Source organism: Electrophorus electricus, chromosome 18 (genome assembly GCF_041902795.1).
Source record: "Electrophorus electricus isolate QZ-2024a chromosome 18, ASM4190279v1, whole genome shotgun sequence".
In the NCBI taxonomy this organism is placed as follows: domain Eukaryota; kingdom Metazoa; phylum Chordata; class Actinopteri; order Gymnotiformes; family Gymnotidae; genus Electrophorus; species Electrophorus electricus.
Genome location: NC_137514.1, coordinates 4,401,026 through 4,423,082, shown reverse-complemented (window position 1 = coordinate 4,423,082; position 22,057 = coordinate 4,401,026). Strand labels below are relative to the sequence as shown.

Genomic DNA, 22,057 nt, shown 5'->3' with positions numbered 1-22,057 from the left:
CTGCCTCCATTAGGCGAAGTCTGGAACTGCGCTGAGCGTAACTCCAGTTCAGCATCCTCAGCTCCTCGCTCACATCGTCTAACTCATCCCTCAACCTGTCAGTCAAACACTCCTGCCCGCACGCACCTGGTCCCGCCCTGCCACACCCCAGAGCGAAGGATCTTTTCAGACCTGGACAAAACAGGAAACAGACTGAATTAGTATGAAATATTTACTGGACCTGTTTGGATATATATTGTAAGTGTCATTTTGTTTTTCAGCAAAACTCTCAATCCCTGTCTGCTTTTCTGGGGCTTATAGTTTAATGGCATTAGCACTAATGTTCTAAAGATGACACTGCTGGACTAACAAGATTATTTAAGTATGAGATTAATGAGACTCACAGTGGGTAATATTAACATAGTTTGAACACACAGCAGCAAAAAAAATTGATATGTGGGTGATATAAACTGTACCAAGTTAACTTTTCATATCTCTACTAATGCTCTGCCGGCAGGCATGAAGATGCTCAGTAGCGTCATCTGTCTCCAGGAGGTGAGGATACACCTTCTGTATGATCCTTTCCAGTAGATTGGAGTTTGTGTGTGAGTCTGGCTGTCCCAGTGTCAGCAACAACACACTCCCCCCCATACTTACACACAACAGTACAAGACACACCACCAGATACACACCTGAAAGTGCATGTGCACACACACACACACACACACACACACACACACACACACACACACACACACACACACACACAGTGTAGTGTTGGACATGTAGAGGTAAAATATGTCATTGGACAACCCAACTCATATAAATAGGTCTGTGGTCTGTAAAAACCCTTATTAGAATCACATATGGCATATATAATACAAAAATATATATGGAATATAAAAACGGTATGTATATGTCATTCAGAAATTATAATAGCTTCTTAACCTTTATTGTAGCTAATATTTAAAAACAACAATTATATAGTATACAATATGTATATATCATATAAACAAAGTGGCATATATGAGAAAGGTTATTGTACATGAAAGGGTCCATAATCATGTTAAATAATACTAAAGTTTCTATTCCTAAAAATTCTAATGTGATGATCATATATTTGTAGAATAAACCAAGAACAAATTAAAATAATTAACAATTTGACTGATTTAAATTCAGTTCAAATGCAAAAGGGCCAAATGTGTATGTGTGCCTTTAACAGTATTTAAATCCACCCAATCACCCACTGACAATCACTCTCAACCCTACCTAACACGGGGGTAGTGTCTCGGAATGGTGGCAGTATATCAGTGACTAGGAGTAGGAAGACGGTGTAGCCGAAGAGCAGCGTGACCTTAAAGGGGATGCGCTCGGCGCAGTCAGCAGGCAGGGCGAAAGCTGCCACATCAACCAACATGACCAGAGCACTGGGGACCATCAAGTTCAGCACGTAGAAGAGACTGTACCGCTCCAACTCCACCTGCAGAGGGAGCCAGACAGTGAGAAAGATGATGGAAGAAATGAAGAGAGAAGGAGAGTGAAGGTGGGTAGAAAGAGAGTGATTTTATATATATATAAATATATGCAGTATTATGTGTGTATTTCTGTTTATACCTGAAAGCAGAGATGTGATTATTGTTGCTGACTGTAACTGAACAATTTAATTTCCTTTAAGTCCCATTCACCATGAGTTCTGTTGCTGAATGCATGTCTAGTGTCGATGTTTAAAACCACATCATGCTCTGGAATGCATTTCAACAGAAAAATATCAACAGAATTGGCTGTAATTCATGTAAAATTTATAATGGAATCTGATCATGCAATGGTGTGGGTATAACTGAGGGTTGGTGTTGTAAAAATATTATAAAACATAAATAGAATGTCTTTTTATGACAGGTTATTCCTTTCTGTTAGCTAGCTACATATAAGCTAAACCAGAATTTCAAGCTCTTGTTCATAAACATTTTTAATATTTTAATGCTCATTTCTCAAGTACCATTGCAGGCCATAATCTTACTCTGAGTCTGAACTTCATCTCTAATGCAATATGTACGTGTGTGTGTGTGTTGGTGTGTAGGTGTGTGAGTTATTACCTGTGTGCAGCTGTGGATAAAAGGTGATGTTGCATTTCTGCTGGTCAAAGGGGAACAGCAGCATGGCCAGGTCACAGTGCAGTGTGAGAAGCATGTCCTCCACCCTGCTCACCCAGCCACTGGGCTCCATACGCACGTAGACCTCAGAGTGCTGCTGGGAGACGCCAATTCTGGACACACACACACACACACACACACACACACACACACACACACACACACACACACATCCATCCTGTGAGGCAGACTCTGGAGGAGAAATCCCATCGAGTAGTGACCCATCACAGGACCCCTCCACTTACGCCTCCTTAATGCTGATATCAGGGGACCACAGTCTGGAGGACGGCACTGTGAAATATGACAGACCTTCATACAGATTAGGGTCCCATGACACAACTCATCCCTCCATCTCTACATGCATGCACACACACACACACACACACACACACACACACACACACACACACACACACACATACACACACACACACATATACACACATACAAACACACAGAAAAAGAGAAAAAGAGATAGAGATAGATGGAGACAGAGAGAGATAAGAATATAAGAAAAAAATCAGTGCAGATATAACATTTGTAAAACAGTGAAAAAAGTGAACTTATAACTTACACACATTGCATTCATTACTGCAAGTGCCTACCTGACTTAAACGGATATGCAGTTTGACTAATTCCTCTTTTTCATTCTGGAGTGAGAAAGAAACTGGCTTGAATGTTTCATAAGCAGATTTAATTCTTGTGTTTGATATGCAGACCTGAATCCCCCAGAATGTTTGCCTTAAATTCAGGAATGAGACTTTTGAGGAATGAATGTTTCCAACCACTTTCTTTGGATAATGTAGTGAATTCAGTGAGTTAGTGTTCAAGCATGTACGTGTTGTGTGTGTGTGTGTGTGTGTGTGTGTGTGTGTGTGTGTGTGTGTATGTGTGAGCTCATGTGTGTTTGTGTGTGTGGGGGATCATTGGTGCATGCAGGCCTGTGTGCATGCTTACTCTGAGGTTGTGGTTGGCCTCAGAGTGGTTGGCCCCTGTGCAAGACCCTTAACCCCCTATTGCTTGAAGTGTACTGAGTCACCATTGTAAGCTGCTTTGGATAAAAGCATCTGCTAAATGCTGTAAATGTAAATGTAAATGTAACGCACCACGTCGATTATTTGGAGGACGTGCAGGTTCAAGTACAGGCTGAGAGGACAAGTCCAGTTTGTAACAGGTCTGACCCAGGCTGAGGAGAACTGTGTTATATTGCTGACCACTGAGACCAGGTCCATTTCGACACTATGCACTGTCACACACCCACAAGTCAAGTTATAATAACAATCAGGCTTCTGATGGGTTAAACTCTCAACATGGTTACAGAAGTCAACACATGAAACATTATCTATAAACAGAAGCAAGGTGCACTGCAGTGGGAGTGGAGGTTTTCTTTACCTGTTGTTGACAGATAAACATTTAGCAGAGTGAACCATACAGCCTTAAATCCTTTCAGGATCACATTATTACTTTCTCCTTACCTCTCTCTCTTCATCCCTCTCTCCAAACGATCTCCTCGCTCTTCTCTTCTCAGCTCCTGTGAGGAGTGATGTGTGTGGCCTGCTTAGATATTCAAATTGCACTGGGTTATGTGTGTGTGTAAGTGTATGATTTGGATATCAGTGACATTCTGCCATTGTTGTGACCAGAGGATGATGGGCGGGGCTAAGGGTGACTGAAGTATTCTTTCAGACACTGCCGACTAAACAGGCTTTTGCAGGTGTTATTCTGGTGTTAGGGAATCGTGCTCTGAACAAGACAGGAATGGGACATTTTCAAAATGGTGAAGGTGGATTCACTCTGCTGAAGTTAGACTGCCACCATCTGTTACTTATCCTGCACTTATTCCAAGGTACTACCTACTTACCTACACATACACACGCACAAACTTGTGCATGCACACACACACACACTTACACAATTATAAAGAGTTACTAGGCATGAGAGAAGATGCCTGTGCACTCTTCTGCACACACAGATATTTACAAAATATTTTTTTATTCGATTTGTAACTGCTTTTATTCAATTTTATTGGTTTACAGGGGGCATGTCCAACACTGAGAAGCTATTGCCTCCCTCCATTGGCCAATGGCTGGTTGGTCTGCTAGGGGAGGATTCAGCTAAGATGAGACCAGTTGTTGATTGGAGGAACTCTGTGCCTGTCAGAGTGGACCTGAGCATCTTGAGTGTTCTTGGAGTGGTGAGAGAGAAAAAAATGAGTGGGAGAGAATCCTGAAATAATGAAAACGATAAAATCATCAGTCTGAAAATCTGTGAATGTTTCTTGAGACTGAATGTCAAAGTTTGTCCTTTTTCTTGACAGGATGAGAAGAATGAGCATCTGATTTTCTATGTACTGTACACCCAGGTATGGCATGTCTGATAATGTCTGACTGGAGTGTATGATTGGAGTTTCTACAAACTAAAACTGTTTTACTGTTTTACTGACTCTCTCTCTCTCTCTCTCTCTCTCTCTCTCTCTCTCTCTCTCTCTCTCTCTCTCTCTCTCTCTCTCTCTCTCTCTCTCTCTCTCTCTCTCTCTCTCTCTCTCTCTGTGGAGGGATGGAGGGATAAAACACTGAATTGGGACCCTTCTAAGTATGGAGGTGTGATGTGGGTGACTCTTCCTGCAGATAGAATCTGGGTTCCTGATATTATATTATATGAGATGTGAGTGCTCTTTCTCCCTCTCATTTCTCACACAGCATAGAGAATTCACATGTATTATTAGGCTGTCACCAGGAGAGGGCAATATTAGACATATTTTGTGGAGAACTCTCACTGTCTGTCTCTCTTGCTCCCTTCATTTGTCTTCTATTTATTTTCCTCTCTCCTTGTCCTGTCTCCACCTCTTTCAGGACAAATACGGAGGAGGCACACCTGTTCAGTCATGTGTCAGTCACTTATGATGGATGGGTGGAGCTACAGAAGCCCCGCCTCTTGGAGTCCAGCTGTCCACTGAACCTGTATCACTTCCCTCTTGACCGGCACACGTGTAACCTCACCTTCCTGTCCCAGTGACACACAGGTACAAGTGAACTCACACATGTACATGTGTGCAAGCCAACGTATGCTCCCACTCCAATCCAATGTTATATTGGGCACCTGCAGTACCAATTGCATGAATAATATGTTCCCTCTTTCGTTTGGTCTCTTTTTTTCTCTTAGCGAGAGAGGTGGAGTTGCACTGGGGAAACACAGAGAGTGATAGCCTCTTCTCCAGGGGAGGGTGGGAGATTCTGTCTCTCTCTGTGCTTTCTCATCTTCAAACTGCCCAGCACTTCAACACTTCTGCAATCAGAGTGCAGGTCAGTGGGCACACACACGTGTGTGTGTGTGTGTGTGTGTGTGTAGTGCAGGTCTAATCTCATCTACATGGTGACTGTGATCTGTGTATCTGTGTGTGTGTGTGTAGGTTCATGTGTGCAGGTCTCTCCTCTACATGAGATCTTCTCTACACAGATCTGTGTATGTGAGAGTGTGCAGGTTTCTTCTCGTTTCTATGATGACTGTATATTTATGGTGTGTGTCTGTGTTTGTGTGTGTGTGTCTGTGTGTGCAGTTCATCCTGTGTTTGTGTGCTTGTGTGTATGTACATCAGTATGCACAAGTGTCCTTTTAGCTACACCAGGTTGTGCAGTGTGTGTGTGTGTGTGTGTGTGTGTGTGTATGTGTGTGTGTGTGTGTGTGTGTGTGTGTGTGTGGTGTGTGTATATGTATATCTGTGAGTGTGTGTGTAGCTCTCCTCTACACTGCTGTAGGGATGTGTGTATGTGTGTGTGAGTGTGTGTGTGTGTGTGTGTGTGTGTATGTGTGTGTGTGTGTGTGTGTGTGTGTGGTGTGTGTATATGTATATCTGTGAGTGTGTGTGTAGCTCTCCTCTACACTGCTGTAGGGATGTGTGTATGTGTGTGTGAGTGTGTGTGTGTGTGTGTGTGTGTGTGTATGTGTGTGTGTGTGTGTGTGTGTGTGTGTGTAGGTCAGCGTGCGGAGATCTCCTCTGCTCTTTACCGTGACTCTACTGCTGCCCAGTGCTCTCTTGCTGGTTCTGGACCTGTTGGCCTTCCTCATAGCTGTCTACCTCAACCAGCGCCTCAGTGTCATGGTTACCATCTACACTGGACACTTCATCTTCATCATCCTTATCTTCACCCTCTTCCCTCCTTTCACCCTTCAAATTCCACTAATCGGTGAGAGAAATCAAAAGAGGAAGAAAGAGAGAGAACGAGAGAAAGATGGCAAACTTGGTTTGAGGTTGACATGTAAAAGAGATACTTCTTACAAGCAATACAATATACAATTAGTTAAAATGTATTCAATAAAGAGAACGAAATTAATTTTTGGCCACACAAACCCAACCTATGCGTATGTGCTTACTCTTCGGTAGAGAGTGAGAAATGGTTGTATGGTTTTTGAACAAACAGGGAGATGTTGTTTGGATATTAAACAGTGTTAAATAAAAACACATCTTCACTGAATTTGCTTGAATAATTCTGGAGGCATTATTTACATTTATATCACTGCACAAGTCAATATAGTGCTTCTCAAAACCCAAAGACACTTAAATTGATAATACACATCAAAAGACCACAATCATACAGGGAGGACATGACTACTCCAATTATACAGGGAGGACAACATAGGGGAGGCCTAGAGGAGTCAGAGGTAGATTAGGGTTGAGAAAAATCCTAGGATAGAAAACATGTTTTAAGACTGGATATGTACATAGACACAGAAGGAATTTGTTATAGTATGTCTTCAGTAAAAAAATAATTATTCTGAAAAAAAAGTTTTGTCTGTTTTTTCTGAACAGACTGTTTCTGTTTCAGAAATCTACCTGTTGGGCTCTCTGGCACTTCTGGCATTCAGCTCCATAGAAACGGCTGTGTTGTTCTGGCTGGCCAATGGGAGGCATTCCTGGATAAGCAGCACATTTGTTCCCGAATACGGACGACGATAGGGAGGAGTGAGTGGGAGACACGTGAGACAGAGGGTAAGTTTCGGTATGAGAGTTTAACTAGCCATGCTAAAACAATGTCAAACATTCTTTCTCATTTGCTCTCTCACTTACCCCTTCTTGCTGCTTTTCCCTTTAGGGGGCAGTAGACTGTGTGCCTGTTTCGGGTCTTGTGCCTACACGCTACAGGTGGAGCTGAATCACCTGCGTCAAATCTTGCAAAAGCGCCGGCACGAGAAGAACGCACTGAGCATGTGCAGAGAGCTGGGGGAGACTATAGACCGGGGCTATTTCTGTTTGCACTGCCTGGTACTTGCCACAGGGGCCGCTGTACTGTACGTCGAGTGGAGAACCACACGACATTACTAAATACGTCACAAAATATAGAAACTTTTTAAGTCAAATGAAAACATTTTGAATACATTTTCTCATTAGTATTGTATCTTTAGAGATGGTCCCTAACTGCAGCATCATTTTGGAATAGTTCTTCAATATTATTTCGTATTATTCTATCTGTCAGAGAAGGCTTTGAAGGGATTTAGTGGTGTTCTACTTAGTTACAGAAAACAGAAAACCATGTGCTACTTCTCTTTTGAGTGTTAGTTTACATTTGGCAGACACTCATATCCAGAGCAACATACAATTTCAAGCATGTTACAGAGGTAGGTAAATGTAGTGTTAGGAGTCTTGCCCAGGACTCTTATTGGTATGGCATAGAGCATTTGCTGAGATGGGGTTATTAAACACTGGTTACCCTTGGGAAAGGTAACATTGTTACCCACTACACTATACCAACCACATTCCATGCCAGTCAATGTGGGTGTGTGTCAGCTTGGTTGTAATCGATTAATAATCTCTCACATTTACAGTAGATGTGTTGTTGACTGGTAGTGTTGTGTGTAGCTCCTATGGCACACAGTGTGAACACAAAAAAACCCTTCACAAGAACCATTACCATTAGAGAGAAGCAGAGGTGTGGGCAGTATATTTTATTCACCACCAGGGGGCAACAGACACTTGTAGTAGTCCATGCGCTTCAACATGTTTGAGTGTGGGTGAGTCAGCCACCATTTGTGTTAGTTAACAAAGGGTGAAGGCAACATATTAGAGACATAATGTTTAGCTTTTAAATTATGAAGGATATTAAACATAAACATGAACATAACTTTGCGCACATGCAGACACACACACACACACACACACTCACACACACAGTAAGATGAATATGTGCTGTTGAAAGGTTTTTCCATATTCACATATGGACTAATATAAAAACATCCGACACAAGTGACGTATCTCACATAACAAACATTTCCATATTAAAAACCATGTTCCTTATTTTCAGGCCTCAGGGTGAATGAACATATGATGTTCTGCCCTTACTCAGGATATGAAGGCTTAGGCTCATCTCACAGAGGTTTTAATGTCGGATTCCACTAAACACCAACACATTGCACTTACATGAACTGCACATTCTGTTCTATTGATATAGGTGAACACATGGAAGCAGGTAATGAATACAGGTGAACTGTGTCAGGAAGGAGGCTACCCCCCCCACCCCCCAGGTGCTGAGGGCTGTTTAAACCATATATCCCTATGTGACAATGTTGTAGGTTGCACTTTGTTTGGCTCAGTGCCTCCTTCCTGTCAATCCACTTACACATGCTTAATGCTGATATCAGGGGACCACAGTTTGGAGGACGGCACTGTGAAATATGACAGACCTTCATACAGAGTCCCATGACACAAACTCATCCCTCCATCTCTACATGCATTCACATGCACACACACACACACACACACACACATATAAAGAGAGAGAAGAAGACAGAGAGAAAGACAGAGGAGGAAAAAAGATTCAGAGATAACTTGTAAAACAGTTTTGAAAAGTTAAGTGATGTTATAAATTACACACATTGCATTCATTACTGCAAGTGCCTACCTGACTTAAACGAATGTGCAGTTTGACTAATTCCTCCTTTACATTCTGGAGTGAGAAAGAAAATGGCTTGAATGTTTCATAAGTAGATTTAATTCTTGTGTTGATATGCACACCAGAAACCCCGCCAAAGTTTGCTTTAAGTTCAAGAAGCTTACAGCTTATAGATTGCCACAAATCAGCTGTGTGTAAAACAATATTTGTCCAAGACATATCACAGTTTATTTGTTATTTACATTTTTGGCATTTAGCTGATGCTTTTATCCAAAGCAACTTACAATTCTGATTGAACACAACTTGAGCAACTGAGTGTTAAGGGCTTTGCTCAGGGGCCCAACAGTGGCAACCTGGCTGTGGTGGACCTGCCAGTGGTGAACTGGCAACCTTTTGATTACTATTCAAGTACCTTAACCAATGAGCTACCACTGCCTATATGGTGGCTGGCCAGTTTATCCTGTTAAACTATATGGTGGGTGTACAGTTTATCTTGTTAACCACAAATAACTTTTACCATTTTACATTACAAATGGAAGCACATTTTGAGTAAAAGAACTGCCACAATCAGCTGTGACTAAAACAATATTTTTCTAAAAGCCACATCTTGATTCATCAGCTTCATCAGGCAGGCAAAGTCATAAACAAAACTACTGGGCACAGTGTGACAGTGGTCAAACCCCAGCAAACCTTCTCTTCACACCACACACACACACACACGCACATATGCACACGTATACTCACTAACTGACTCACACAAATACGCACCCACACACACATACATGTTTGCGGACATGCAACAAAACAAACACCTGTCTCACGTGGTAATATTTGTTTTTATTGAAATTTTGGCATGGTAGCTTCAGAGTATATAAACATATGCATATATGAGTTTTTCACCATTTGACTTTTAATCAGCTTCTTATGGTGAGTAAATTACAATGATTCTTCTCACTTCAGAGTAAATATTCAATATATATTATTTTTTTCAATTTGTTTTTCTGATACATTTTGTAGATAATTCAAAATATTTTGTGCTTCATTTTAGATTGCATTTGTAAAGGTTGAGACCTATAAGGTTTAGTCTATTATTCCTATATTTATATATACTGGAATACAAAGGGTTTAGATTGAATTTTAATTATTGTTCTTCAAGAGTCACTTTAAGGTTTGTTTACATATTTTCCCAGACTTTGGTTTGCTTTACAACCAAACTACTTTACAGATATCTGTTTTCTTACTCTACCTATGTAGCTTTTTGTAAATGCTTTCTGAGGTGTTATATGCTATACAATTAAGCATATTATAAATCATTGTAAAATAGCAGAAAATAAAAAATATATATATGAATCTCTCTTTTCCTTTCTCAAACCACAGTAGACATGAATGCTATGCTTGCAAACTCCTCTTCATCTGTCAATCAGTCTGGTTTGCAGTACGTCTATAACCAGACAACCAGTGCTGTCCCTGATGAAAAGCTCTTCTCCTGTGGAGGGTATTTCTTCCTGCTTTTCATTGAGGTTCTTTCAACTGTTATTGGTTTCCCTAGCAATGTACATGTGTCATACCTCCTGCTGTGTGGAGGGCTGGAACATTCCACTTCCAACATCTTCAAACTCAACCTGACTTTACTCGACACAGTCTACTGCCTGTCCCTTCCACTGGACCCCCTAAGCACTTATCTGATAAACAACTATTACATCTTTCAATACGTCAGCGTCCTCTTCAGTCTGAATGAGATTGGTGCACCTCTCTTACTGACCTGCATATGCCTTGACCAGTATGTTGCTGTGGTGCATCCAATCGTGTTCATGAAGCTTCACAATGGGAGTCACCGATTGGTGGCTGTCATTCTCATGTGGGCAGTGACCATAACTTACACTGTTTTAGTGGTCTTGTTGACCATACAGCATAAGGAATTCATCTTCCTCGTCCCGTTTGTGGCCGCCTTCGTCATCATCCTCTTCTGTAATGTGTCGGTGCTGCGGGCACTCAGACAGAGTGGACCAGCCAGCAATGAGCTGCACCCCGCCAAGAAACAGGCCTTCCGCACCGTCCTCGCCATCTTCATCATCATCACCATCAGCTTCTTCCCGTTGGCCGTCACCTGCCCATTCTACTTCATATTTCAGAGTATAGCTTTGGACTGCATCTTCCCCTTCGCCTATGCTTTCATCGTTTTCCGAGCACCTCTGCACGGCCTCTTCATCCTTGGCCAGGCTCGGAAGCTGCCCTGCATGACCCCTGATGACCGCAACAACCCCAGCGACCTCTGTCCTTGCTGCTGATAGGAGGTCTCTCACTAGGTATATGCAGCTTGGCGTTGTTACCTGAGGCAGATCAGACATATCAAACCCAGAGAAAACCAGCAAGCAAATGTGGAAAGCGGCAGCTTCCCGGAACTGGAAAACCACAGCATAGTTCATACAGCTGTAGATACGTACAACTAAGAGCCTTATATTTAACCAGCATAGATCTACTGCAGTTGTTACATGAGAATTACTGACAGAAATTGTAAGTGGAGATGCTTCTTCCTGTGTGCTCTTCTGCTTTGAAATAGAATTAAACTTAGTGTCTCTGTCCCATTTTAGAACTTCTGTAGCTTTGTATAATAGACATTTATCCAACAGAGTGTAGATGATGGAGTTGACGTGTACAAAAAGAGTGTACAAACAAAATGGATTAAAAGTTGGGACCCAGAAATGCAATAATTCTTCTTTTTTTCTTTTATTGAACTCACTGATGGTAAGCTTGGTTTGTTTTTGTGTCATGCACATTATACAACTTTGGAAATATTGCTTTTAGTTATTCACAAACTGTAGAGAAAATCATTACTACTGTCCTGCTATAGGATAAAAGGTTGAGTTCTTTTTAACACTGTATTTTCTGTGTACAGTTTAGCTAGTCAGTCAATGTTAAGTAGGTCTTGGTATGTGTATCCAGTTATCTGCCCAGAGTCCAGAGCAGTGTCAGAGACAGCACAAACACAGCCAGACAGAAGGTGTAGACTCTGAAGCAGAATTGGTTTACTGCCTCCATCAGGCGAAGTCTGGAACTACACTGAGCATTATTCCAGTTCAGCATCCTCAGCTCCTCGCTCATATCCTCAACCTGTCAGTAAAACACTCCTGCCCACATACATCTGGTCCCATCCTATCACACCCCAGAGCGAATGATCGTTTAAGACCTGGACAAAACAGGAAACAGAGACTGGATTAGTATGACAACAGTTTTACTGGACCTGTTTGTATATATATTGAAAGTGCCATTTTGTTTTTCAGCAAAACACCCAATCCCTGTCTGCTTTTCTGGGGCATATACTTTAATGGCATTAGCACTAATGTTCTAATGGTGCCGAACTAACTAGATTATGTAAGTTTCATAATGAGATTAATAGTAGCTAATATTAACAATAACATCCTTTCCAGTAGAGTGGAAAATAATTAACAATTTGGCTGATTTAAATTCAGTTTATTCAGTTCAAATGCAAAAGGGCCAAATGTGTATGTGTGCCTTTAACAGTATTTAAATCCACCCAATCACCCACTGACAATCACTCTCAACCCTACCTAACACGGGGGTAGTGTCTCGGAATGGTGGCAGTATATCAGTGACTAGGAGGAGGAAGACGGTGTAGCTGAAGAGCAGCGTGACCTTAAAGGGGATGCGCTCGGCGCAGTCAGCAGGCAGGGCGAAAGCTGCCACATCAACCAACATGACCAGAGCACTGGGGACCATCAAGTTCAGCACGTAGAAGAGACTGTACCGCTCCAACTCCACCTGCAGAGGGAGCCAGACAGTGAGAAAGATGATGGAAGAAATGAAGAGAGAAGGAGAGTGAAGGTGGGTAGAAAGAGAGTGATTTTATCTATCTATCTATCTATCTATCTATCTATCTATCTATCTATCTATCGATAGATAGATAGATAGATAGATAGATAGATAGATAGATAGATAGATAGATAGATAGATAGATAGATAGATAGATAGATAGATAGATAGATAGATAGAGAAAATCACTCTTTCTACCCACCTTCACTCTCCTTCTCCGAGGATAGAAAACATGTTTTAAGACTGGATATGTACATAGACACAGAAGGAATTTGTTATAGTATGTCTTCAGTAAAAAATAATTATTCTGAAAAAAAAAGTTTTGTCTGTTTTTTCTGAACAGACTGTTTCTGTTTCAGAAATCTACCTGTTGGGCTCTCTGGCACTTCTGGCATTCCGCTCCATAGAAACGGCTGTGTTGTTCTGGCTGGCCAATAGGAGGCATTCCTGGATAAGCAGCACATTTGTTCCCGAATACGGACGACGATAGGGAGGAGTGAGTGGGAGACACGTGAGACAGAGGGTAAGTTTCGGTATGAGAGTTTAACTAGCCATGCTAAAACAATGTCAAACATTCTTTCTCATTTGCTCTCTCACTTACCCCTTCTTGCTGCTTTTCCCTTTAGGGGGCAGTAGACTGTGTGCCTGTTTCGGGTCTTGTGCCTACACGCTACAGGTGGAGCTGAATCACCTGCGTCAAATCTTGCAAAAGCGCCGGCACGAGAAGAACGCACTGAGCATGTGCAGAGAGCTGGGGGAGACTATAGACCGGGGCTATTTCTGTTTGCACTGCCTGGTACTTGCCACAGGGGCCGCTGTACTGTACGTCGAGTGGAGAACCACACGGCATTACTAAATACGTCACAAAATATAGAAACTTTTTAAGTCAAATGAAAACATTTTGAATACATTTTCTCATTAGTATTGTATCTTTAGAGATGGTCTCTAACTGCAGCATCATTTTGGAATAGTTCTTCAATATTATTTCGTATTATTCTATCTGTCAGAGAAGGCTTTGAAGGGATTGAGTGGTGTTCTACTTAGTTACAGAAAACAGAAAACCATGTGCTACTTCTCTTTTGAGTGTTAGTATACATTTGGCAGACACTCATATCGAGAGCAACATACAATTTCAAACATGTTACAGAGGTAGGTAAATGTAGTGTTCGGAGTCTTGCCCAGGACTCTTATTGGTATGGCATAGAGCATTTGCTGAGATGGGGTTTTAAACACTGGTTACCCTTGGGAGAGGTAACATTGTTACCCACTACACTATACCAACCACATTCCATGTCAGTCAATGTGGGTGTGTGCCAGCTTGGTTGTAATCGATTAATAATCTCTCACATTTACAGTAGATGTGTTGTTGACTGGTAGTGTTGTGTGTGGCTCCTATGGCACACAGTGTGAACACAAAACCACACTTCACAAGAGCCATTACCATTAGAGAGAAGCAGAGGTGTGGGCAGAATATTTTTATTCACCACCAGGGGGCAACAGACACTTGTAGTAGTCCATGCGCTTCAACATGTTTGAGTGTGGGTGAGTCATCCACCATTTGTGTTAGTTAACAAAGGGTGAAGGCAACATATTAGAGACATAATGTTTAGCTTTTAAATTATGAAGGATATTAAACATAAACATGAACATAACTTTGCACACATGCAGACACACACACACACACACACACACACACACACACACACACACACACACACACTCACACACACAGTAAGATGAATATGTGCTGTTGAAAGGTTTTTCCATATTCACATATGGACTAATATAAAAACATCCGACACAAGTGACGTATCTCACATAACAAACATTTCCATATTAAAAACCATGTTCCTTATTTTCAGACCTCAGGGTGAATGAACATATGATGTTCTGCCCTTACTCAGGATATGAAGGCTTAGGCTCATCTCACAGAGGTTTTAATGTCGGATTCCACTAAACACCAACACATTGCACTTACATGAACTGCACATTCTGTTTTATTGATATAGGTGAACACACGGAAGCAGGTAATGAATACAGGTGAACTGTGTCAGGAAGGAGGCTACCCCCCCACCCCCAGGTGCTGCGGGCTGTTTAAACCATATATCCCTATGTGACAATGTTGTAGGTTGCACTTTGTTTGGCTCAGTGCCTCCTTCCTGTCAATCCACTTACACATGCTTAATGCTGATATCAGGGGACCACAGTTTGGAGGACGGCACTGTGAAATATGACAGACCTTCATACAGATTAGAGTCCCATGACACAAACTCATCCCTCCATCTCTACATGCATTCACATGCACACACACACACACACACACACACACACACACATAAAGAGAGAGAAGAAGACAGAGAGAGAGAAAGAGACAGAGAGAGGAGGAAAAAAGATTCAGAGATAACTTGTAAAACAGTTGTGAAAAGTTAAGTGAAGTTATAAATTACACACATTGCATTCATTACTGCAAGTGCCTACCTGACTTAAACGAATGTGCAGTTTGACTAATTCCTCCTTTACATTCTGGAGTGAGAAAGAAAATGGTTTGAATGTTTCATAAGCAGATTTAATTCTTGTGTTGATAAGCACACCAGAAACCCCCCAAAGTTTGCTTTAAGTTCAAGAAGCTTACAGCTTATAGATTGCCACAAATCAGCTATGTGTAAAACAATATTTGTCTAAGCCATATCACAGTTTATTTGTTATTTACAATTTTGGCATTTAGCTGATGCTTTTATCCAAAGCAACTTACAATTCTGACTGAACACAACTTGAGCAACTGACTGTTAAGGGCTTTGCTCAGGGGCCCAACAGTGGCAACCTGGCTGTGGTGGACCTGCCAGTGGTGAACTGATTCTGATTACTATTCAAGTACCTTAACCAATGAGCTACCACTGCCTATATGGTGGCTGGCCAGTTTATCCCGTTAAACTATATGGTGGGTGTACAGTTTATCTTGTTAACCACAAATAACTTTTACCATTTTTCATTACAAATGGAAGCACATTTTGAGTAAAAGAACTGCCACAATCAGCTGTGACTAAAAGGATATTTTTCTCAAAGCCACATCTTGATTCATCAGCTTCATCAGGCAGGCAAAGTCATAAACAAAACTACTGGGCACAGTGTGACAGTGGTCAAACCCCAGCAAGCCTTCTCTTCACACCACACACACACACACACACACACGCACATATGCACACGTATACTCACTAACTGACTCACACAAATACGCACCCACACACACATACACGTTTGCGGACATGCAACAAAACAAACACCTGTCTCACATGTGGTAATATTTGTTTTTATTGAAATTTTGGCATGGTAGCTTCAGAGTATATAAACATATGCATATATGAGTTTTTCACCATTTGACTTTTAATCAGCTTCTTATGGTGAGTAAATTACAATGATTCTTCTCACTTCAGAGTAAATATTCAATATATATTAATTTTTTCAATTTGTTTTTCTGATACATTTTGTAGATAATTCAAAATATTTTGTGCTTCATTTTAGATTGCATTTGTAAAGGTTGTGACCTATAACGTTTAGTCTATTATTCCTATATTTATATATACTGGAATACAAAGGGTTTAGATTGAATTTTAATTATTGTTCTTCAAGAGCCACTTTAAGGTCTGTTTACATATTTTCCCAGACTTTGGTTTGCTTTACAACCAAACTGCTTTACAGATATCTGTTTTCTTACTCTCCCTATGTAGCTTTTTGTAAATGCTTTCTGAGGTGTTATATGCTATACAATTAAGCATATTATAAATCATTGTAAAATAGCAGAAAATAAAAAATATATATGTGAATCTCTCTTTTCCTTGCTCAAACCACAGCAGACATGAATGCTATGCTTGCAAACTCCTCTTCAACTGTCAATCAGTCTGGTTTCCAGACAACCAGTGCTGTCCCTGATGAAAAGCTCTTCTCCTGTGGAGGGTATATCTTCCTGTATTCCATTGAAGTTCTTTCAACTGTTATTGGTTTCCCTAGCAATGTACATGTGTCATACCTCCTGTTGTGTGGAGGGCTGGAACATTCCACTTCCAATATCTTCAAACTCAACCTGGCTTTATTCGACACAGTCTGTTGCCTGTCCCTTTCACTACACTTGCTAAGCACTCTGATAAACAACTTTTACATCTTACAATATTTTACCATCTTCTTACGTCTAAATGAGATTGGTGCACCTCTCTTACTGACCTGCATGTGCCTTGACCAGTATGTTGCCGTGGTACATCCAATCGTGTTCATGAAGCTTCACAATGGGAGTCACCGATTGGTGGCTGTCACCCTCGTGTGGGCTGTGACCATAACTTACACTGTTTTAATGGTCTTGTTGACCATACAGCATATGGAATTAATCTTCCTCGTCCCGTTTGTGGCCGCCTTCCTCATCATCCTCTTCTGTAATGTGTCGGTGCTGCGGGCACTCAGACAGAGTGGACCAGCCAGCAATGAGCTGCACCCCGCTAAGAAACAGGCCTTCCGCACTGTCCTCGCCATCTTCATCATCATCATCATCAGCTTCTTCCCACTGGCCGTCACCTACCCACTTGACCTCATATTTCAGAGTATAACTTTTGACTGCATCTTCCCCTTCGCCTATGCTTTCATCGTTTTCCGAGCACCTCTGCACGGCCTCTTCATCCTTGGCCAGGCTCGGAAGCTGCCCTGCATGACCCCTGATGACCGCAACAACCCCAGCGACCTCTGTCCTTGCTGCTGACAGAAGGGATCTCACTAGGTATATGCAGCTTGGCGTTGTTACCTGAGGCAGATCAGACATATCAAACCCAGAGAAAACCAGCAAGCAAATGTGGAGTGCGGCAGCTTCCCAGGACTGGAAAAGCAATTTGTAGTTCACAAAGCTGTAGATACTTACATCTAAGAGCCTTACATTTAACCAGCATAGATCTACTGCAGTTGTTACATGAGAATGACTGACAGAAATTTGTCAGTGGAGATGCTTCATCTTATGCACTCTTCTGCTTTGATATAGAATTGAACGTGTCTCTGTCCCATTTTAGAACTTCTGTTGCTTTGTATAATATACATTTATTCAATGTGTGTTGAATAACAGATAGACTTGATGTGTAAAAAAGATTGTACAAACAAAACAAATTAAAAACTTAGGACCCAGAAATGAAATGTTTCTTTTTTCATTTATTGAACTCACAGATGGTAAGTTTGGGTTGTCCTTGTGTCATACACATTTTTCAAACTTGGAAATATTGCTTTTAGTTATTCACAAACTGTAAAACAGTGGTTGCTACTATCCTGCTATAGGATAAAAGGTTGAGGTCTTTTTAACATGTATTTTCTGTGTATAGTTTCGCTAGTCAGTCAGGTACAGTGTTAAGTAGGTCTTGGTATGTGTATCCAGTTATCTGCCCAGAGTCCAGAGCAGTGTCAGAGACAGCACAAACACAGCCAGACAGAAGGTGTAGACTCTGAAGCAGAATTGGTCTACTGCCTCCATTAGGCGAAGTCTGGAACTGCGCTGAGCGTAACTCCAGTTCAGCATCCTCAGCTCCTCGCTCACATCGTCTAACTCATCCCTCAACCTGTCAGTCAAACACTCCTGCCCGCACGCACCTGGTCCCGCCCTGCCACACCCCAGAGCGAAGGATCTTTTCAGACCTGGACAAAACAGGAAACAGACTGAATTAGTATGAAATATTTACTGGACCTGTTTGGATATATATTGTAAGTGTCATTTTGTTTTTCAGCAAAACTCTCAATCCCTGTCTGCTTTTCTGGGGCTTATAGTTTAATGGCATTAGCACTAATGTTCTAATGATGACACTGCTGGACTAACAAGATTATTTAAGTATGAGATTAATGAGACTCACAGTGGGTAGTTTGAACACACAGCAGCAAAAAAAATTGATATGTGGGTGATATAAACTGTACCAAGTTAACTTTTCATACCTCTACAAATGCTCTGCCGGCAGGCATGAAGATGCTCAGTAGTGTCATCTGTCTCCAGGAGGTGAGGATACACCTTCTGTATGATCCTTTCCAGTAGATTGGAGTTTGTGTGTGAGTCTGGCTGTCCCAGTGTCAGCAACAACACACTCCCCCCCATACTTACACACAACAGTACAAGACACACCACCAGATACACACCTGAAAGTGCATGTGCACACACACACACACACACACACACACACACACACACACACACACACACACACACACAGTGTAGTGTTGGACATGTAGAGGTAAAATATGTCATTGGACAACCCAACTCATATAAATAGGTCTGTGGTCTGTAAAAACCCTTATTAGAATCACATATGGCATATATAATACAAAAATATATATGGAATATAAAAACGGTATGTATATGTCATTCAGAAATTATAATAGCTTCTTAACCTTTATTGTAGCTAATATTTAAAAACAACAATTATATAGTATACAATATGTATATATCATATAAACAAAGTGGCATATATGAGAAAGGTTATTGTACATGAAAGGGTCCATAATCATGTTAAATAATACTAAAGTTTCTATTCCTAAAAATTCTAATGTGATGATCATATATTTGTAGAATAAACCAAGAACAAATTAAAATAATTAACAATTTGACTGATTTAAATTCAGTTCAAATGCAAAAGGGCCAAATGTGTATGTGTGCCTTTAACAGTATTTAAATCCACCCAATCACCCACTGACAATCACTCTCAACCCTACCTAACACGGGGGTAGTGTCTCGGAATGGTGGCAGTATATCAGTGACTAGGAGGAGGAAGACGGTGTAGCCGAAGAGCAGCGTGACCTTAAAGGGGATGCGCTCGGCGCAGTCAGCAGTCAGGGCGAAAGCTGCCACATCAACCAACATGACCAGAGCACTGGGGACCATCAAGTTCAGCACGTAGAAGAGACTGTACCGCTCCAACTCCACCTGCAGAGGGAGCCAGACAGTGAGAAAGATGATGGAAGAAATGAAGAGAGAAGGAGAGTGAAGGTGGGTAGAAAGAGAGTGATTTTATATATATATAAATATATGCAGTATTATGTGTGTATTTCTGTTTATACCTGAAAGCAGAGATGTGAGTATTGTTGCTGACTGTAACTGAACAATTTAATTTCCTTTAAGTCCCATTCACCATGAGTTCTGTTGCTGAATGCATGTCTAGTGTCGATGTTTAAAACCACATCATGCTCTGGAATGCATTTCAACAGAAAAATATCAACAGAATTGGCTGTAATTCATGTAAAATTTATAATGGAATCTGATCATGCAATGGTGTGGGTATAACTGAGGGTTGGTGTTGTAAAAATATTATAAAACATAAATAGAATGTCTTTTTATGACAGGTTATTCCTTTCTGTTAGCTAGCTACATATAAGCTAAACCAGAATTTCAAGCTCTTGTTCATAAACATTTTTAATATTTTAATGCTCATTTCTCAAGTACCATTGCAGGCCATAATCTTACTCTGAGTCTGAACTTCATCTCTAATGCAATATGTACGTGTGTGTGCGTGTTGGTGTGTAGGTGTGTGAGTTATTACCTGTGTGCAGCTGTGGATAAAAGGTGATGTTGCATTTCTGCTGGTCAAAGGTGAACAGCAGCATGGCCAGATCACAGTGCAGTGTGAGAAGCATGTCCTCCACTCTGCTCACCCAGCCACTGGGCTCCACACGCACGTAGACCTCAGAGTGCTGCTGGGAGACGCCAATTCTGGACACACACACACACACACACACACACACACACACACACACATCCATCCTGTGAGGCAGACTCTGGAGGAGAAATCCCATCGAGTAGTGACCCATCACAGGACCCTTCCACTTACGCCTCCTTAATGCTGATATCAGGGGACCACAGTCTGGAGGACGGCACTGTGAAATATGACAGACCTTCATACAGATTAGGGTCCCATGACACAAACTCATCCCTCCATCTCTACATGCATGCACACACACACACACACACACACACACACACACACATACACACACACACACACATACACACATACAAACACACAGAAAAAGAGAAAAAGAGATAGAGATAGATGGAGACAGAGAGCGATAAGAATATAAGAAAAAAATCAGTGCAGATATAACATTTGTAAAACAGTGAAAAAAGTGAACTTATAACTTACACACATTGCATTCATTACTGCAAGTGCCTACCTGACTTAAACGGATATGCAGTTTGACTAATTCCTCTTTTTCATTCTGGAGTGAGAAAGAAACTGGCTTGAATGTTTCATAAGCAGATTTAATTCTTGTGTTTGATATGCAGACCTGAATCCCCCAGAATGTTTGCCTTAAATTCAGGAATGAGACTTTTGAGGAATGAATGTTTCCAACCACTTTCTTTGGATAATGTAGTGAATTCAGTGAGTTAGTGTTCAAGCATGTACGTGTTGTGTGTGTGTGTGTGTGTGTGTGTGTGTGTGTGTGTGTATGTGTGTGTGTGCGAGCTCATGTGTGTTTGTGTGTGTGGGGGATCATTGGTGCGTGCAGGCCTGTGTGCATGCTTACTCTGAGGTTGTGGTTGTGGTTCGCCTCAGAGTGGTTGGCCCCTGTGCAAGACCCTTAACCCCCTATTGCTTGAAGTGTACTGAGTCACCATTGTAAGCTGCTTTGGATAAAAGCATCTGCTAAATGCTGTAAATGTAAATGTAAATGTAACGCACCACGTCGATTATTTGGAGGACGTGCAGGTTCAAGTACAGGCTGAGAGGACAAGTCCAGTTTGTAACAGGTCTGACCCAGGCTGAGGAGAACTGTGTTATATTGCTGACCACAGAGACCAGGTCCATTTCGACACTATGCACTGTCACACACCCACAAGTCAAGTTATAATAACAATCAGGCTTCTGATGGGTTAAACTCTCAACATGGTTACAGAAGTCAACACATGAAACATTATCTATAAACAGAAGCAAGGTGCACTGCAGTGGGAGTGGAGGTTTTCTTTATCTGTTGTTGACAGATAAACATTTAGCAGAGTGACCCATACAGCCTTAAATCCTTTCAGGATCACATTATTACTTTCTCCTTACCTCTCTCTCTTCATCCCTCTCTCCAAACGATCTCCTCGCTCTTCTCTTCTCAGCTCCTGTGAGGAGTGATGTGTGTGGCCTGCTTAGATATTCAAATTGCACTGGGTTATGTGTGTGTGTAAGTGTATGATTTGGATATCAGTGACATTCTGCCATTGTTGTG

The 22,057-nt window shown here is 41.4% G+C and overlaps 1 protein-coding gene and 3 long non-coding RNA genes across 6 annotated transcripts; 1 reads left to right on the top strand and 3 right to left on the bottom strand.

Moving 5' to 3' along the window:
• Positions 1-42: 42 nt before the first annotated feature.
• Positions 43-2,160, bottom strand: LOC113591239 (uncharacterized). The gene is made up of 4 exons (XR_014118311.1): positions 2,073-2,160; positions 1,249-1,459; positions 456-671; positions 43-171 (listed from the first exon to the last, which is right to left on the bottom strand). It is a non-coding gene; the product is annotated as an uncharacterized LOC113591239 (long non-coding RNA).
• A 236-nt stretch (positions 2,161-2,396) lies between these two features.
• On the bottom strand, positions 2,397-7,964 carry LOC118242619 (uncharacterized). Of its 2 annotated transcripts, none has more exons than XR_004776940.2 (6): positions 7,195-7,964; positions 6,961-7,040; positions 6,135-6,306; positions 3,236-4,355; positions 2,735-2,779; positions 2,397-2,483 (listed from the first exon to the last, which is right to left on the bottom strand). It is a non-coding gene; the product is annotated as an uncharacterized LOC118242619 (long non-coding RNA). The 2 variants fall into 2 exon arrangements; XR_004776939.2 differs by having other exon boundaries at positions 2,401-2,483; positions 3,236-4,314; positions 7,195-7,958.
• LOC145651916 (uncharacterized) lies at positions 4,530-6,168 on the top strand. Its single transcript, XR_014118009.1, has 3 exons — positions 4,530-5,431; positions 5,539-5,591; positions 6,103-6,168. It is a non-coding gene; the product is annotated as an uncharacterized LOC145651916 (long non-coding RNA).
• Positions 7,965-11,764: 3,800 nt separating the features above from the next.
• LOC118242614 (5-hydroxytryptamine receptor 3A-like) lies at positions 11,765-14,315 on the bottom strand. Of its 2 annotated transcripts, none has more exons than XM_035534590.2 (4): positions 13,446-14,315; positions 13,212-13,291; positions 12,583-12,793; positions 11,765-12,200 (listed from the first exon to the last, which is right to left on the bottom strand). In XM_035534590.2, the coding sequence occupies exons 2-4, from the start codon at positions 13,287-13,289 to the stop codon at positions 12,112-12,114; spliced, it is 378 nt and encodes a 125-aa protein (XP_035390483.1). In that variant the 5' UTR covers positions 13,290-13,291; positions 13,446-14,315; the 3' UTR covers positions 11,765-12,111. The 2 variants fall into 2 exon arrangements, with proteins under 2 accessions (XP_035390483.1, XP_081556813.1); XM_081700687.1 differs by having other exon boundaries at positions 12,668-12,793.
• Positions 14,316-22,057: the final 7,742 nt, after the last annotated feature.

Coding starts and splice junctions, on each gene's coding strand:
- LOC118242614 (XM_035534590.2), bottom strand. CDS start 13,289: ATGCCTCCTATTGGCCAGCCAGAACAACACAGCCGTTTCTATGGAGCG. Junction 12,794..13,211: donor AGTGCCAGAGAGCCCAACAG/GTAGATTTCTGA, acceptor CTCCCTCTGCAG/GTGGAGTTGGAGCGGTACAG. Junction 12,201..12,582: donor AGACACTACCCCCGTGTTAG/GTAGGGTTGAGA, acceptor TGTTTTGTCCAG/GTCTTAAACGATCATTCGCT.